This window comes from Bos javanicus, chromosome 23 (genome assembly GCF_032452875.1).
Source record: "Bos javanicus breed banteng chromosome 23, ARS-OSU_banteng_1.0, whole genome shotgun sequence".
Lineage (NCBI taxonomy): Eukaryota > Metazoa > Chordata > Mammalia > Artiodactyla > Bovidae > Bos > Bos javanicus.
In genome coordinates, this window is record NC_083890.1 from 50,805,271 (window position 1) to 50,818,763 (window position 13,493).

At 59.0% G+C, this 13,493-nt stretch overlaps 1 protein-coding gene across 2 annotated transcripts in view; it reads left to right on the forward strand.

Annotated features, from left to right (window-relative positions):
• The window catches only part of SLC22A23 (solute carrier family 22 member 23), a 133,070-nt gene that overhangs the window by 114,333 nt on the left and 5,244 nt on the right, over nt 1–13,493 (forward strand). Inside the window, exons 6-10 of one of the 2 annotated variants that reach the window (XM_061398968.1) lie at nt 1,857–1,959; nt 2,168–2,400; nt 5,098–5,130; nt 5,265–5,288; nt 6,247–6,370. In XM_061398968.1, coding sequence (XP_061254952.1) covers nt 1,857–1,959; nt 2,168–2,400; nt 5,098–5,130; nt 5,265–5,288; nt 6,247–6,370 — 517 coding nt within the window. The remainder of the gene's footprint in view (nt 1–1,856; nt 1,960–2,167; nt 2,401–5,097; nt 5,131–5,264; nt 5,289–6,246; nt 6,371–13,493) is intronic. The other variant, XM_061398969.1, reaches the window with a different exon arrangement.

Here is a 13,493-nt window from a genome sequence, read left to right on the forward strand (position 1 = left end):
GTGAGCAAATGCGGCCGTGACGGCAGGTTCACGAGCAGTTTTACAACAGTGAGGATGCTCGTATCGTTGGATCAGTGTTAGGTGTTAGGAGCACATTTCCATGCTCTTTAAAAGTCTTCTAGTGTTTTGACCATGGGGAAAGTGTGTCTGTAACCCTAATGAGCCTGTTTCTGCAGAGGGGACGATAAAGGTCAGAAGGACCTCAGGAGCATCTATGGCCGGACGGCTGGATGGCCCGCTGTTGCGGCTGGGGTACAGGCCTCCATTCTGGGCCTGAACAGTGAGAAGGAAGAAGGTTCTGGAGACAGGGGGGCTGGTATCCCTCGGATGTAGGAGAGGTCTCCCTTCTCCCTTCCGGGTCCCAGTTGGTGAGGCTGATCTGGACTTTTTTCTTTTTTGTCTGCACTGGGTCTTCCGTGCAGTGCGGGGGTTTCAGCAGCTGTGGGACGCTGGCTTCATCGCCCTGTAGCCTGTGGGCTCTTGGTTCCCCAACCAGGGATCGAACCCACGTCCCCTGCATTGGAAGGCAGATTCCTAACCACTGGGCAACCAGGGAACATTTTTAAAAGAGAAAACCTCGTAAGCCCTTGTGGTTAAGCAACCTGTTTGTCCCCCCAGCTGTCACCAGTGAGTTGGTGACCCTCTCCCATGGGATGGCAGGGAGGAGGCAGGGCATCCCGGGGTCGTACGGGAGGGGAACACACCCCCAAGACCCCGTCTTGTGCGGGCTGCCAGTCCCAGGCCCCTCCGGAGGCGACCCCACTTCCCCAGGCCTTCACACCCCATGGCAGGCTTTATTTTTAGTACAGTTGTTTAGGATTCACCCCAGGTTTATGGTAAAGTTGCAGAGACAGAATTCTGAAACCTCCCCATCAGTCTCCCCGTTGTAACGTCCCCTGACCGCGTCACAGCTGGGAAACCGCACGGCTGTGCTGCGGGCAGCCCAGCTACAGCCTGGATCCGACATCCCCACCAGGGCTGCCCAGGACCCCACCAGGGCTGCCCACTCCTCAGGCCCCCAGCCACCTCCGGTCGGTGCACTTTCAGTCTTTATTCACTTCCCCAGCTTCCACAGTCTTGCTTGCTTAAGTCTCCTTTTCCTTTTCTGGCCCCTGAAAAGGGCGTCATTGTGGTTGTTCAGTCACTCAGTTGTGTCAGACTCTTTGCGACCCCGTGGACTACAGCACGCCAGGCCTCCCTGTCCATCGCTCTCTCCCGGAGCTTGCTCAAACTCATGTCCATCGAGTCAGTGATGCCATCCAATCACCTCGTCCTCTATCCCCCTTCTCCTCCCGCCTTCCATCTTTCCCAGCATCAGGGTCTTTTCCAGTGAGTCAGCTCTTCATGTCAGGTGGCCAAAGTATTGGAGCTTCAGCTTCAGCATCAGTTCTTCCAATGAAGTCAGGACTGATCTCCTTTAGGATGGACTGGTTGGATCTCCTTGTCCATTTGGTCACTTTCTTTCTAAGATGCGGGCACCGTACCTGCCCAGCTTGTTGTGCCCACAGGGGTGGTCTGGGGACCAGGGCAGTGCGCGCGTCTCCCAGTCCCTGAGCAGAGGGAGATGCAGACCAATCGACTTCGCAAGGAGGAGAACCCCTGCCGAGCCTAAGCACAGCCTCAGCACCCCAGCAGCCCCTGCAGACAGAGCCCACTTGGGTGGCTGCTTCATGCATCCCGCCAGCTCTGGAAGAGGCCTGCTCCCCTGCAGCCCCGTGCAGCTGCACCTGCAGAGTCAGTGTTCTTCCCCGAGAGCCAGGCCCTCCACGCCTTCGCGGAAACCACTCTGCTCCCGATGCCCCAGCCGCCCGAGCCCGCCAGCGCGGCGAGTGTGGCTCACGGGCCTTTCCCCGCAGAGCTGGAGAAGGAGCTCTCTCGGAGGCCCAGGAAGGTCTGCATCGTGAAGGTGGTGGGGACGCGGAACCTGTGGAAGAACATAGTGGTGCTGTGTGTGAACTCGTGAGTGCGGGCCGGGGGGGGGGGGGGGGGCGCGCGGTGGGCGGGGCGCCCGGGAGCGGCCGAGGGGCCTGGCTGAGCTTCCGGCGTCTGGAGGGAGCAGTGCTGGTGGGCACAGAGCCCCAGCCTCGGGAAAGCGGGCGCACCGGGAGCACCCCTGCGCGGCGGCCCCGCCCCCGGGACCCCCGGCCCACGCGCCGTGTGCCCGCAGGCTGACCGGCTTCGGGATCCACCACTGCTTCGCCCGCAGCATGATGGGCCACGAGGTGAAGGTGCCGCTGCTCGAGGACTTCTACGCCGACTACTACGCGGCGGCCGGCATCGCCCTGGCATCCTGCCTGGCCATGTGCCTGGCCGTGCGCGTTCTGGGCCGCCGAGGCGGCCTGCTGCTCTTCATGATCCTCACGGCCCTGGCCTCGCTCCTGCAGCTTGGGCTGCTCAACCGTGAGTGGGCGCGGCCCGGGGCAGTGGGGCGCCCAGGGGCAGTGGGGGCGCCCAGGGGCCCCGCTGTCCTCCCTGAACCCCTGCACTGAGCGGCCGCCGGATGAGCTTCCCTTAGAACGCGCGGCCACTGCCCCAGGGGTGTGGGGTCTCTTCTGCCCTGACCCCGAGCCTCCTCACTGCCCCAGGGGTGTGGGGTCTCTTCTCCTCCTGCCCTGGCCCCGAACGTCCCCACTGTCCCAAAGGTGTGGGGTCTCCCCTCCTCCCGCCCTGACCCCGAGCCTCCTGGGGTCTCCCCTCCTCCCGCCCTGACCTCGAGCCTCCTGGGGTCTCCCCTCCTCCCGCCCTGACCCCGAGCCTCCTGGGGTCTCCCCTCCTCCCGCCCTGACCCCGAGCCTCCTGGGGTCTCCCCTCCTCCCGCCCTGACCCCGAGCCTCCTGGGGTCTCCCCTCCTCCAGCCCTGACCCCTAGTCTCCCGCGGTTTCGCCTCCTCCCAGCCGGACCCCGAGCCTCCTCACTGCCCCAAGAGTACGGGGTCTCTTCTCCTCCTGCCCTGACCCCGAACGTCCCCACTGTCCCAAAGGTGTGGGGTCTCCCCTCCTCCCGCCCTGACCCTGAGCCTCCCAGGGTCTCCCCTCCTCCCACCCTGACCCCGAGCCTCCCGGGGTCTCCCCTCCTCCCAGCCTGACCCCGAGCCTCCCGGGGTCTCCCCTCCTCCCAGCCTGACCCCGAGCCTCCCGGGGTCTCCCCTCCTCCCAGCCTGACCCCGAGCCTCCCGGGGTCTCCCCTCCTCCCAGCCTGACCCCGAGCCTCCCGGGGTCTCCCCTCCTCCCGCCCTGACCCCGAGCCTCCTGGGGTCTCCCCTCCTCCAGCCCTGACCCCTAGTCTCCCGCGGTTTCTCCTCCTCCCAGCCGGACCCCGAGCCTCCTCACTGCCCCAAGAGTACGGGGTCTCTTCTCCTGCCCTGACCCCGACTCGCGGTTTCTCCTCCTCCCAGCCCGACCCCGAACGTCCCCACTGTCCCAAAGGTGTGGGGTCTCCCCTCCTCCCGCCCTGACCCTGAGCCTCCCAGGGTCTCCCCTCCTCCCACCCTGACCCCGAGCCTCCCGGGGTCTCCCCTCCTCCCAGCCTGACCCCGAGCCTCCCGGGGTCTCCCCTCCTCCCAGCCTGACCCCGAGCCTCCCGGGGTCTCCCCTCCTCCCAGCCTGACCCCGAGCCTCCCGGGGTCTCCCCTCCTCCCAGCCTGACCCCGAGCCTCCCGGGGTCTCCCCTCCTCCCAGCCTGACCCCGAGCCTCCCGGGGTCTCCCCTCCTCCTGCCCTGACCCCGAGCCTCCGGGCACCCCGGGCCTCTGCAGTCCTGTGGACATGACCCCCTGGTGGACATGACCCCCTGGTGGCCACACTGTCCCTCTGTGACCCATCATCACCTGGGAAGGAAAAAGGCCTTTTCTCTCGTGTGAAATCAAGGGAAAGATAAATACTCGGGGACGCCCTTGCCCTGGGATACTGCTTTCCAGTTTGTGTTCCCGAGTTTATTAGCTGCTCTTGGGGCCAGAGAACTTCTCAGTAAATGTTAAAAATAATGGAAAGAAAAGCTAGACCATCTGTGTAGCCCATTCGGCTCTAAGAGTCAAGCTCAGTGCAGCTCCCGGTGAACTGAAGCCGCTCCCGCGCGGGGACGAGACCCAGGGTGTCTGACCACCCGGAGCGAGGCAAGAGTCGGGCACCCGAGCCCCCTCCACCCAGGACGGTCCCCCCGACGGACTCTGGCGCCACAGCGACCAGATGCCTCTGATGGCCGCCGCTCCCTCCCGAGGTGATGGAGTTGGGCCAGAGCCGCCGAGAAAGCCAGACGCCTGCTGGTGCCCCAGGCCTGTGTGACATCCAGGCGGGAGCGCGTGTCCAGGAGAGAAGGAAGAGAAGGAAAAGACTGAGGACTTCCCCAGCCTTGTTGTGCAAACTGGATTCTAGAACAGCCGGTGTTGGACTCCGGGGCAGTTCTGGGCTCAGTCCAACGCAGTGCTGGACTCGGTCTTCCGACTTGGGCAAGTCTGCGTGCGTTCAGTATCTTGCCGGGAGACTGGTCTTATTTTCAGCTGTAGCCACATGGGGTCCGTCCCCTGCTGGGGCCTCCCAAGTTGCCCTTGGGAGAGCCTTCCTCGGCGCCCCTGGGTTGGGTGGGCATGCAGGCAAGGGGCACCCCAGGCTCACAGCCGCCCCCTCGGTCCCTGAGCCGGGGCGCCCAGGGGACTGGGCTTCGAGGGCACAGTGATGCCGTCTGGTCTAACCTGAGCTTGGTACCCCAACACAGACTGCAGGGACCTGAGCAGCTTTGGACACAGTGAGAGTCACCCTTAGGCTTGAGGGGGTGAGGGGTGCTGCGCCTGGACCCCTCCTCTCAGAGCCGCATCCCCCTCAGTCCCCAGAGCCAGAGGGGCCCCAGACCTCCCTGCTAAGCAGGGGGCGCTCCGTTTGGTGGAACGCCCACTCGGAGGTCCTGGGCCCTCGCCCACGTCCGCACCGTGTCCCTCCCACTCTCTGGCCGTATCAACCGTGCTGCCCACGTGGGCCTGGCAGGCGGGCAGAGAGGCCGCCCCGCTGCCCCTGGACATACGAGGTCGTAACGGCCGCCCTGACCTGCTCTCTTTCTCCCCTCTCTGCCCGCCTTCATCCGCCTCCACTGCGGTTCTGCGGCCCAGTGATCGGGAAATACAGCCAGCATCCAGACTCAGGTGAGCCCCGGGCACACGCGGCTTTTGCGCTGTCTTTTGCGCTGTCTTTTTATTGCACCGGAAGGGCGTTTTCAGAGCGACTCACGGACCTGTGGTTTCCCTTTCCTCTCTCTCCCCTCCCCTTTCGCCCCAAGAGTTGCAGCTGAAGTTGGCCGTAGGTTGGACACCACACACATACACTTGTCCTCTGTCCCTCCCGCCTCGAGAAAGCCTGGCTGCCCCCCTCCCGTTTGCACCCGGCTTGCACGCTGCCCTCGCCCCTTCCCCTGGCAGTAGCCGGCAGCGTGGCCCAGCCCAGCCATGCCTGCTGGGATGCAGGGCCTCGGGGACGCAGCCCCGGAGCGCTGGAGGCCTGGCTGGCTGCCAGGGGAAGCCGCCCACCCCGCATGTGACCCCCGCGAGCCCGCCGCCCTGGCCGCGGGACTGCCGGGCCCCTGTCCCCGCGCGGCTGCGCGCACGCATGAGCCACGGCTGCGTGCAACACGGCTGCGCGCACGCACGAGCCCGGCCTACCGAGCCGAGCCCCAGGGGCTCCTCACCGTCCTCATGGGGAACGGGGTGCATGCCGCGTCCGACCCCAGCAGCTTGCCTGCCGTCCCCCGCCTGACGCCGCCTGGGTGTGAGGTCAGACCCCGAGCCTCGGCCAAGATGCCTGACTCGGTCCGGCACGTTCCCTCCAGGCCCCCGGTTCCTCTCTCAGGGTTATCTGAGTTTCTGTTCCCATAAATCAAGCTTGGGGCTCCTGTCTCTCGTTTTCGTCATGCCTGAGACCAGGCTGGCCAGGCTCTCCGTAGCTGATACCGTTCTCTGGGGTTGACCTTGAAGACCGGACAGGAGGGTGCAGCCCCCGGCCAGGGAGCCCCCCAGCCTCCGTCCATGCCGGTCGCTCCGGTGCTCAGCTTCCGGCAGTCAGCCTGGGCCCCGCTCTCCAGACCCCCGGGGCCTCGGGGGAACCTGCCAGGAGGGCTCTGACCTCCCACGCCTGGACTCGCTGCTCGTCTCCCGGGTCTACACCTCACCCCGGGCAGAGGGGAGGAGGGGAGACCGTCATCAGGCCCCGCCCCCCTGTCCCTCCCCCGCGCCCTCCAACCCCTCACCGCCCCGGTTCTCCCCCAGGAATGAGCGACAAAGTCAAGGACAAGTTCTCCATCACCTTCTCCATCGTGGGCATGTTCGCCTCCCACGCAGTGGGGAGCCTCAGCGTGTTCTTCTGTGCGGAGATCACCCCCACGGTCATCAGGTGCGTGTGGGCCGCCCACGGGGCAGGCAGGGGGGTCTTCCAAGGACACTGGGGTTGCGGTGGGCGCTGCCTGGCAAAGCTGGTGAATGACCCACCAGCTCTAGCCCGGGTCTCTGGACAAGGTGCGGCCTGCACTGGGCGTCCACTTGGGATGGACTGCTGTTCCACCCTGACCCCCAGGGATCCCCAAATCAGAGGAGAACTGAAGCCTGGGTCCCGTCCAGGTGGCTGGAGGGACGGGGAGTGGGGCTTTGGGGGTACAAGCCACACAAAACGACCTGGTAAAGGAGGGGTGTCGGGGTCCCTGGATATATGCCTGGCTTCAGCCCCACCAAGTGCTGCCCACTCTCCTAGGAGGATTCAGTGAAAAGCCGGTCTCAGGAGAGTAGAAAGGGCCTTGGTTTTCTGCGGGCTGAGAAGCTGGTGTCTCCAGTCCAAAGAAAGGCCTCAGAGAGAGAAAGCCCAGCCGGTTACGTCACTGATTTGTCTGACAAATACTTGTTGGGAACCACCCCACCTCCGTGTGCCTGCCCGGCAGAGGCCGCACGCAAAGACCAAGTGGCGGCCTGTTTTCTGAAAAGGCGGGGAGACCTGCCCTTTCCTTGGGGGGCGGGGGGTGCGTGCACAGGCTTCGGTGCTGAGGTTAGAGCGACACGGAAGGGTGCCCTGCTGTCAAGGGTGTCACTTGGGTTCAGTGAAGGGGTAACTTTCAGTCGAGCTCCTGAACTTGGTGTGTGAATGTCATTAACCTTCTGAGCACTTTGTTAAATGTAATTGTGAGCGTGGCAGTTATTCAGCCGTGAGATAGAGCCCAGGCCGCCAGCACGCGACACCCTGCCAGCCTCCCTCCCACGTGGGAGACACGTGAAGCCAAGCCCATTCAGGGCAGGCTGTCCGGGATGGACTGTCTTGCCCCTGGGCTCTGGGTGGAGGCAGGCAGGTCCGTGGGCATCACTCTGATTCCTCCTTTTGGGTTCTCACACACGCGCCAAGCCTGAAGGTTGCCCCATCCTGGAATACGATGCCAGGAGCTTATTCCAGGCAGACGGCAGCCCTCTGTGTCTCTCTGCGGGTTAAACGTCCCCCCTTCATGAAGGTGCCCAGTAGGAAGGCTCCTGCAGAGGCAGGACGCGTGGTCAGACGTGTGTGGTTGTCCCTCCCGGGCAGGCCACCCTCCACCCTGGCAGTCGATAGGCCGCACTCATCACGGTTAGGTTCTGCTGTCCAGGAGTTGGTGATGGACAGGGAGGCCTGGCATGCTGCGATTCATGGGGTCGAAAAGAGTCGGACACGACTGAGCGACTGATCTGATCTGAACAAGCTGAACTGAAGGAAACGCAGTCATCCTTCTCCTCGGAGGCAGGCCTGGCAAGATTATTGGGGACGGAAATTCAGCGAATGTTCTCGGGGTCAGCTTACCCCAACAGGGGGACGGAAATTCAGCGAACGTTCTCGGGGTCAGCCTACCCCGACAGGACACCTGACCCTGGGTGATGCGTTTGTAGTTGCAGAGGAAGGAGGTGGGGTTGGGGGGTCTCCCGGTGAGGACGCTTCCCGCGGGACACCTCGCGCCCTGGCCCTTCCTGGCGTGTCCCCTTGGGGGCAGTTCCTGAGCCGCTGGGAGGAAATGGGCTTCCTGCCCCATCTCACAGGTGAAGCCCGGAGCAGCTGGGAGGGGCCGCTCGGCCTTGCAGGCTTCATGTTTGCTGGTAGAGAACTAGCCTTTTGTTCACCACTGTTACACACACAGCCTCTCAACAAGCAGAGCAGCGAAGGTCAGGGGCTGACTATCGAGCGGTAGACAGAAGGCTCCGCGGGTGACAGGCGTGCTCGAGGGGCTTCTCGGGCGCCGCAGGCCCCCGCCCCTTGGGCTTCGGCAGGACTAGGGCATCTGGCTGGTGAAGAGGCGGCGGTGGCTTTGGTGTGACAGGCCCCGTGTCACCTGCAAGCTGCGGGCAGGCACCCTGACACTGCACGAGGAGGAGGCAGGCGCCGGCGGCGGGGATGAGCCGCTTCAGCTCCCAGCATTTCCTGGCTGCCCGCGCACCAGGGCCTGGCTGTGGGGCTTTTCTTTATGGACAGTCGACACACAACGCGAGTTTCAGGTGTACTGCACAGCCATTCAGTGTTTGAAGGTTACCATATATGTTAATTTAAAAGTAAATTATAAAGCACTGGCTCTGTTCCACGTGCTGTACAATACATCCTTGTGCTTACTTTACACCGGCTGGTGCGTACCTCTTACCCCCACCCTATCACGCCCCTCCGCACTCTCCCCGCACTGCTGCTGCTAAGTCGCCTCAGTCGTGTCCGGCTCTGTGCGACCCCATAGACAGCAGCCCACCAGGCTCCCCGTCCCTGGGATTCTCCAGGCAAGAACACTGGAGTGGGTTGCCATCGCCTTCTCCAGTGCACGAAAGTGAAAAGCAAAAGCGAAGCCGCTCAGTCCCGTCAGACTCTGAGCGACCCCATGGACCGCAGCCCACCAGGCTCCTTCGTCCATGGGATTCTCCAGGCACAAGTCCTGGAGTGGGGTGCCATTGCCTCCCCCCACTGGGAACCTCTAGTCTTTCCCGTATCTGTGAGTCTGTTTCCTTTCTGTTATATTCCCCAGTTCATTGTCTTTAGATCCCACCTGTAAGTGATACCACACAGTATTTGTCTTTCTCTGACTTGTTTCACTGGGCATAACAGCCTCCACGTCTGTCCACGCTGCAAACGCCACAGTCTTGTTCTTTTTCATGGCTGATACCCCATCGCATGTATGTACTTTTCATGGCTGATACCCCATCGCATGTATGTACTTTTCATGGCTGATACTCCATCGCATGTATGTACTGCGTCTTCTTGATCTGTCCGTGGACACTTGGGGCGCTTCTTTTTCATGGCTGATATTCCATCGCATGTATGTACTGCGTCTTCTTGATCTGTCTGTGGACACTTGGGGCGCTTCCATGTTTTGGCTGCTGTAAATAATGCGGCTCTGAACACTGAGGAGCATGTCTGGTCTTGGTGTTTCTGGTTTTCCTTGGACCCAGAAGTGGAATCTGGATCATGTTGCAGTTCCAGGGTTAGTTTGCTGAGAAACCTCCATCGTGGTCTCCGTGCTGGCTGCAGCACTTCACGTCCCCGCCAGCAGTGCACAAAGGTTCTCTTCTCCACGTCCTTGTCGACGGGGGGGTCGTGTTCTTTTCGATGGTGGCCGTTTTGACGGGTGTGAAGCGGCGCCTCGCTGTGGTTCCGATCTGCTTTTCCCTGACGGCCGGTGATGCGGAGCACCTTTTCCTCTGCCTGTCGCCGTCTGCACTTCTTTGGAAACACGCATGTTCAGTTCTGCCGTCGTTTCAATCGGGGTCTTCTGGTTTTTGGCGTTCAGTTGTATCAGCTGTTTGTAAATTTTGGATGTTGACTCCTTATCGGTCGTACCACTTGCAGATACTGTCTCCCATTCAGTAGGTTGGCTTTTCATTTTGTTGACGGTTTCCTTTACTGTGCAAAACCTTTAATTTCAGGCAGTTTAATTAAGTCCCGTTTATTTTTGCTTTTGTTTCCTTCACCTGAGATGAGCAGCGTCACCTGCCTATACCCCCTCACAGGCTCTGGGGGCGCCGGGGCCTGGCTGCGCCCTGCCTCCGTCTGAGCTCACCCCACCCTCCCCCAGCATCTTCCTCTCGGACCGGCTCCTCCCGGGCCACCACCCATGCTGGATGGAACCTGCCGCGTCCCTGCTCCAGGCACACCTCAAGAGTGGGCACCAGGGAGGGGCAAAGACGGCCTGCACATGACGACACGCGCGGAGCGGCCGCTGACATTATATGTGAATGTGTGGCACAGGCTCCCCTGGGGGCTGACCCGAGACTTGGGCCCTTTGCCGCAAGTGGGCGGAGCTCACCTCTGCCCTCTGCCCGGAGACTCTTCCTGATGGCCCCATCTGCAGGGACGGGTGGGGACAGAGTGCACTCGGAGGGTCTCGTGCCAGGGACGTGGTGTTATCAGTGATTCCTGCCTGAGTGTTTCTGGCAGTGAAACTTATGCAGAGATTGGAAGAAATACTTGTTCATCTCTGACTTCACAGAAAGGCAGTGAAAAGTAACACAATGGAGGAAGGGAAAAACAGGAGCTTTGTTTTCTGTGTTCAAGACGCCGGGTTCATGGCTTTAAAAGGATAATTTGAAGATTCTTTGTTTTTTCTTTTTCTTTATTCTCTCCCCCACACCCAAAGATCCCAGGATACTTAGTTCAAGCTTGCTACTTCTAAGAAATCTGCCTGCACACCTACCTTTCTATCGTTAGAGTAACGTAGGGGTTATTCAGTTCAGTTCAATTCAGTCGCTCAGTCGTGTCCGACTCTTTGCGACCCCATGAATCACAGCATGCCAGGCCTCCCTGTCCATCACCAACTCCCGGAGTTCGCTCAGACTCACGTCCATCGAGTCAGTGATGCCATCCAGCCATCTCATCCTCTGTTGTCCCCTTCTCCTCCTGCCCCCAATCCCTCCCAGCATCAGAGTCTTTTCCAATGAGTCAACTCTTCGCATGAGGTGGACAAAGTACTGGAGTTTCAGCTTTAGCATCATTCCTTCCAAAGAAATCCCAGGGCTGATCTCCTTCAGAATGGACTGCTTGGATCTCCTTGCAGTCCAAGGGACTCGCCAGAGTCTTCTCCAACACCACAGTTCAAAAGCATCAATTCTTCAGCGCTCAGCCTTCTTCACAGTCCAACTCTCACATCCATACATGACCACTGGAAAAACCATAGCCTTGACTAGATGGACCTTTGTTGGCAAAGTAATGTCTCTGCTTTTCAATATGCTGTCTAGGTTGGTCATAACTTTTCTTCCAAGGAGTAAGCATCTTTTAATTTCATGGCTATAGTCACCATCTGCAGTGATTTTGGAGCCCAGAAAATAAATTCTGACACTGTTTCCACTGTTTCCCCATCTATTTCCCATGAAGTGATGGGACCAGATGCCATGACCTTCGTTTTCTGAATGTTGAGCTTTAAGACAACTTTTTCACTCTCCACTTTCACCTTCACCAAGAGGCTTTTTAGTTCCTTATATCCAGTGCTATAAGGGTGGTGTCATCTGCATATCTGAGGTTATTGATATTTCTCCCGGCAATCTTGATTCCAGCTTGTGCTTTTCTAGCCCAGCGTTTCTCATGATGTACTCTGCATAGAAGTTAAATAAGCAGGGTGACAATATACAGCCTTGACGTACTCCTTTTCCTATTTGGAATCAGTCTGTTGTTCCATGTCCAGTTCTAACTGTTGCTTCCTGACCTGCATACAGATTTCTCAAGAGGCAGGTCAGGTGATCTGGTATTCCCATCACTTTCAGAATTGTCCAGAGTTTATTGTGATCCACACAGTCAAAGGCTTTGGCGTAGTCAAGAAAGCAGAAATAGATGTTTTTCTGGAACTCTCTTACTTTTTCGATGATCCAGCGGATGTTGGCAATTTGATCTCTGGTTCCTCTGCCTTTTCGAAAACCAGCTTGAACATCTGGTGTTATTACTAGCAAAAAAATAAGGGCCCTTTGGCTCAGATGCTAAAGAATCTGCCTGCACAAGAGTACTGGAGTGGGGTGCCATCGCCTTCTCCGATAAAGAGTAAAGAGGTAGTTAAAAACTCATGGAAGCTGTTTCCAGCAAAACTTGTAGTTTCTTTGTCTTGATTAAATGCTCAAGGGTTAATACAGCCCCATTGTTCAGTGTCTTCTACTTACAGAGAACTTTTGTATTGTAATTTATTTTTTGTTGTGCCTTAAACACTATGTAAATAACCGTCAGTAATAAAGCATTACAATTAAAAAAAAAAAAAGAATCTGCCTGCAACGCAGGAGACCTGGGTTTGATCCCTGGGTGGGGAAGATTCCCCTGGAGAAGGGAAAGGCTACCCACTCCAGTATTCTTGCCTGGAGACGTCCATGGACAGAGGAGCCTGGTGGGCTACAGTCCTTGGGGTCGCAGAGTCAGACACGACTGAGCGACTAACGCATCACCATCACATCATCACTAGTAAAACAGATGTCCAGTGCATAATGAACCTGGGTCCTCCTGTCCCTGTAAATCTACTGCTTAAACATGGGCAGGTGCTGCCCTCTCGTGACAAGCTGGAGAAAAGCAGAAACATTCGCCGGGCGGGGTAGAGCCTCAGAACCGACCACGGTAATCATCCCATTCTCTGAACTGAGATTTCTGAAACACAAGAGCCAAAAATGGAATACCAGATCCTGACACAGCTGTTCCCAGTCTTAGTAATTTCAAGGGATCCTTGATAGGAAATCAACAGAAAATGGCTTTTGTGGGAAAAAATATGTAAAGACATACTGCATAGTACAGATGCACGCATATGTGTGTTGCATTTAAACGTATGCATTTGTAGACACAGAGGCACTTTTAAAGAACGAGTCCACAGTTCCACGTAAATCAAATACATGCCATCTGCTAGACCTCCCAGGTGGCGCTAGCCGTAAAGAGCCCGCCTGCCAGTGGTAGCTCAAGTGATAGAGAATCCACCTGCAATGTGGGAGACCTGGGTTCAGTCCCTGGTTTGGGAAGATCCCATGGTGAAGGGAAAGTCTACCCACTCCAGTATTCTGGCCTGGAGAATCCCATGGAGAGAGGAGCCTGGTGGGCTACATCCATGGGGTCACAAAGAGTCGACTGAAGCGACTTAGCATGCATGCACGCTAACCTAATACCTTCCCATGACAAGTTCACCTGGACTCTGATGGGAGCCCAGCTCCTTGACCAGGACAGGACTCCCTTGGGGGCTGTGTGCCCACCTCCCTCAGCACCACCCACTGAGACACGGGAAGGTCACCCAGGTGGTTTTGGAGAAAATGACGGCTCACTGGTGTCAAGAGCCTGAGAAACGCGCACTGTATCCCCAGTGCCGCACACAGCCCCTGCCGCGCCCTGCGGCTTCCGGGAGCGACCAGACTCGTGAGGACCAGTTATTTCCGGTTCTCGTCTATGCATCTTCGGGTGGCTCAGTCACACCACTCTTCACAGGGTGGTCATGTTCGCTCTGCTGCGTTCACTCGGCCAGTGGCCCTCCTGCTGAGGCCCAGGGTGATCTGACCTGCAGCCCCAGTGTTCACAAAGCACAGTGTCT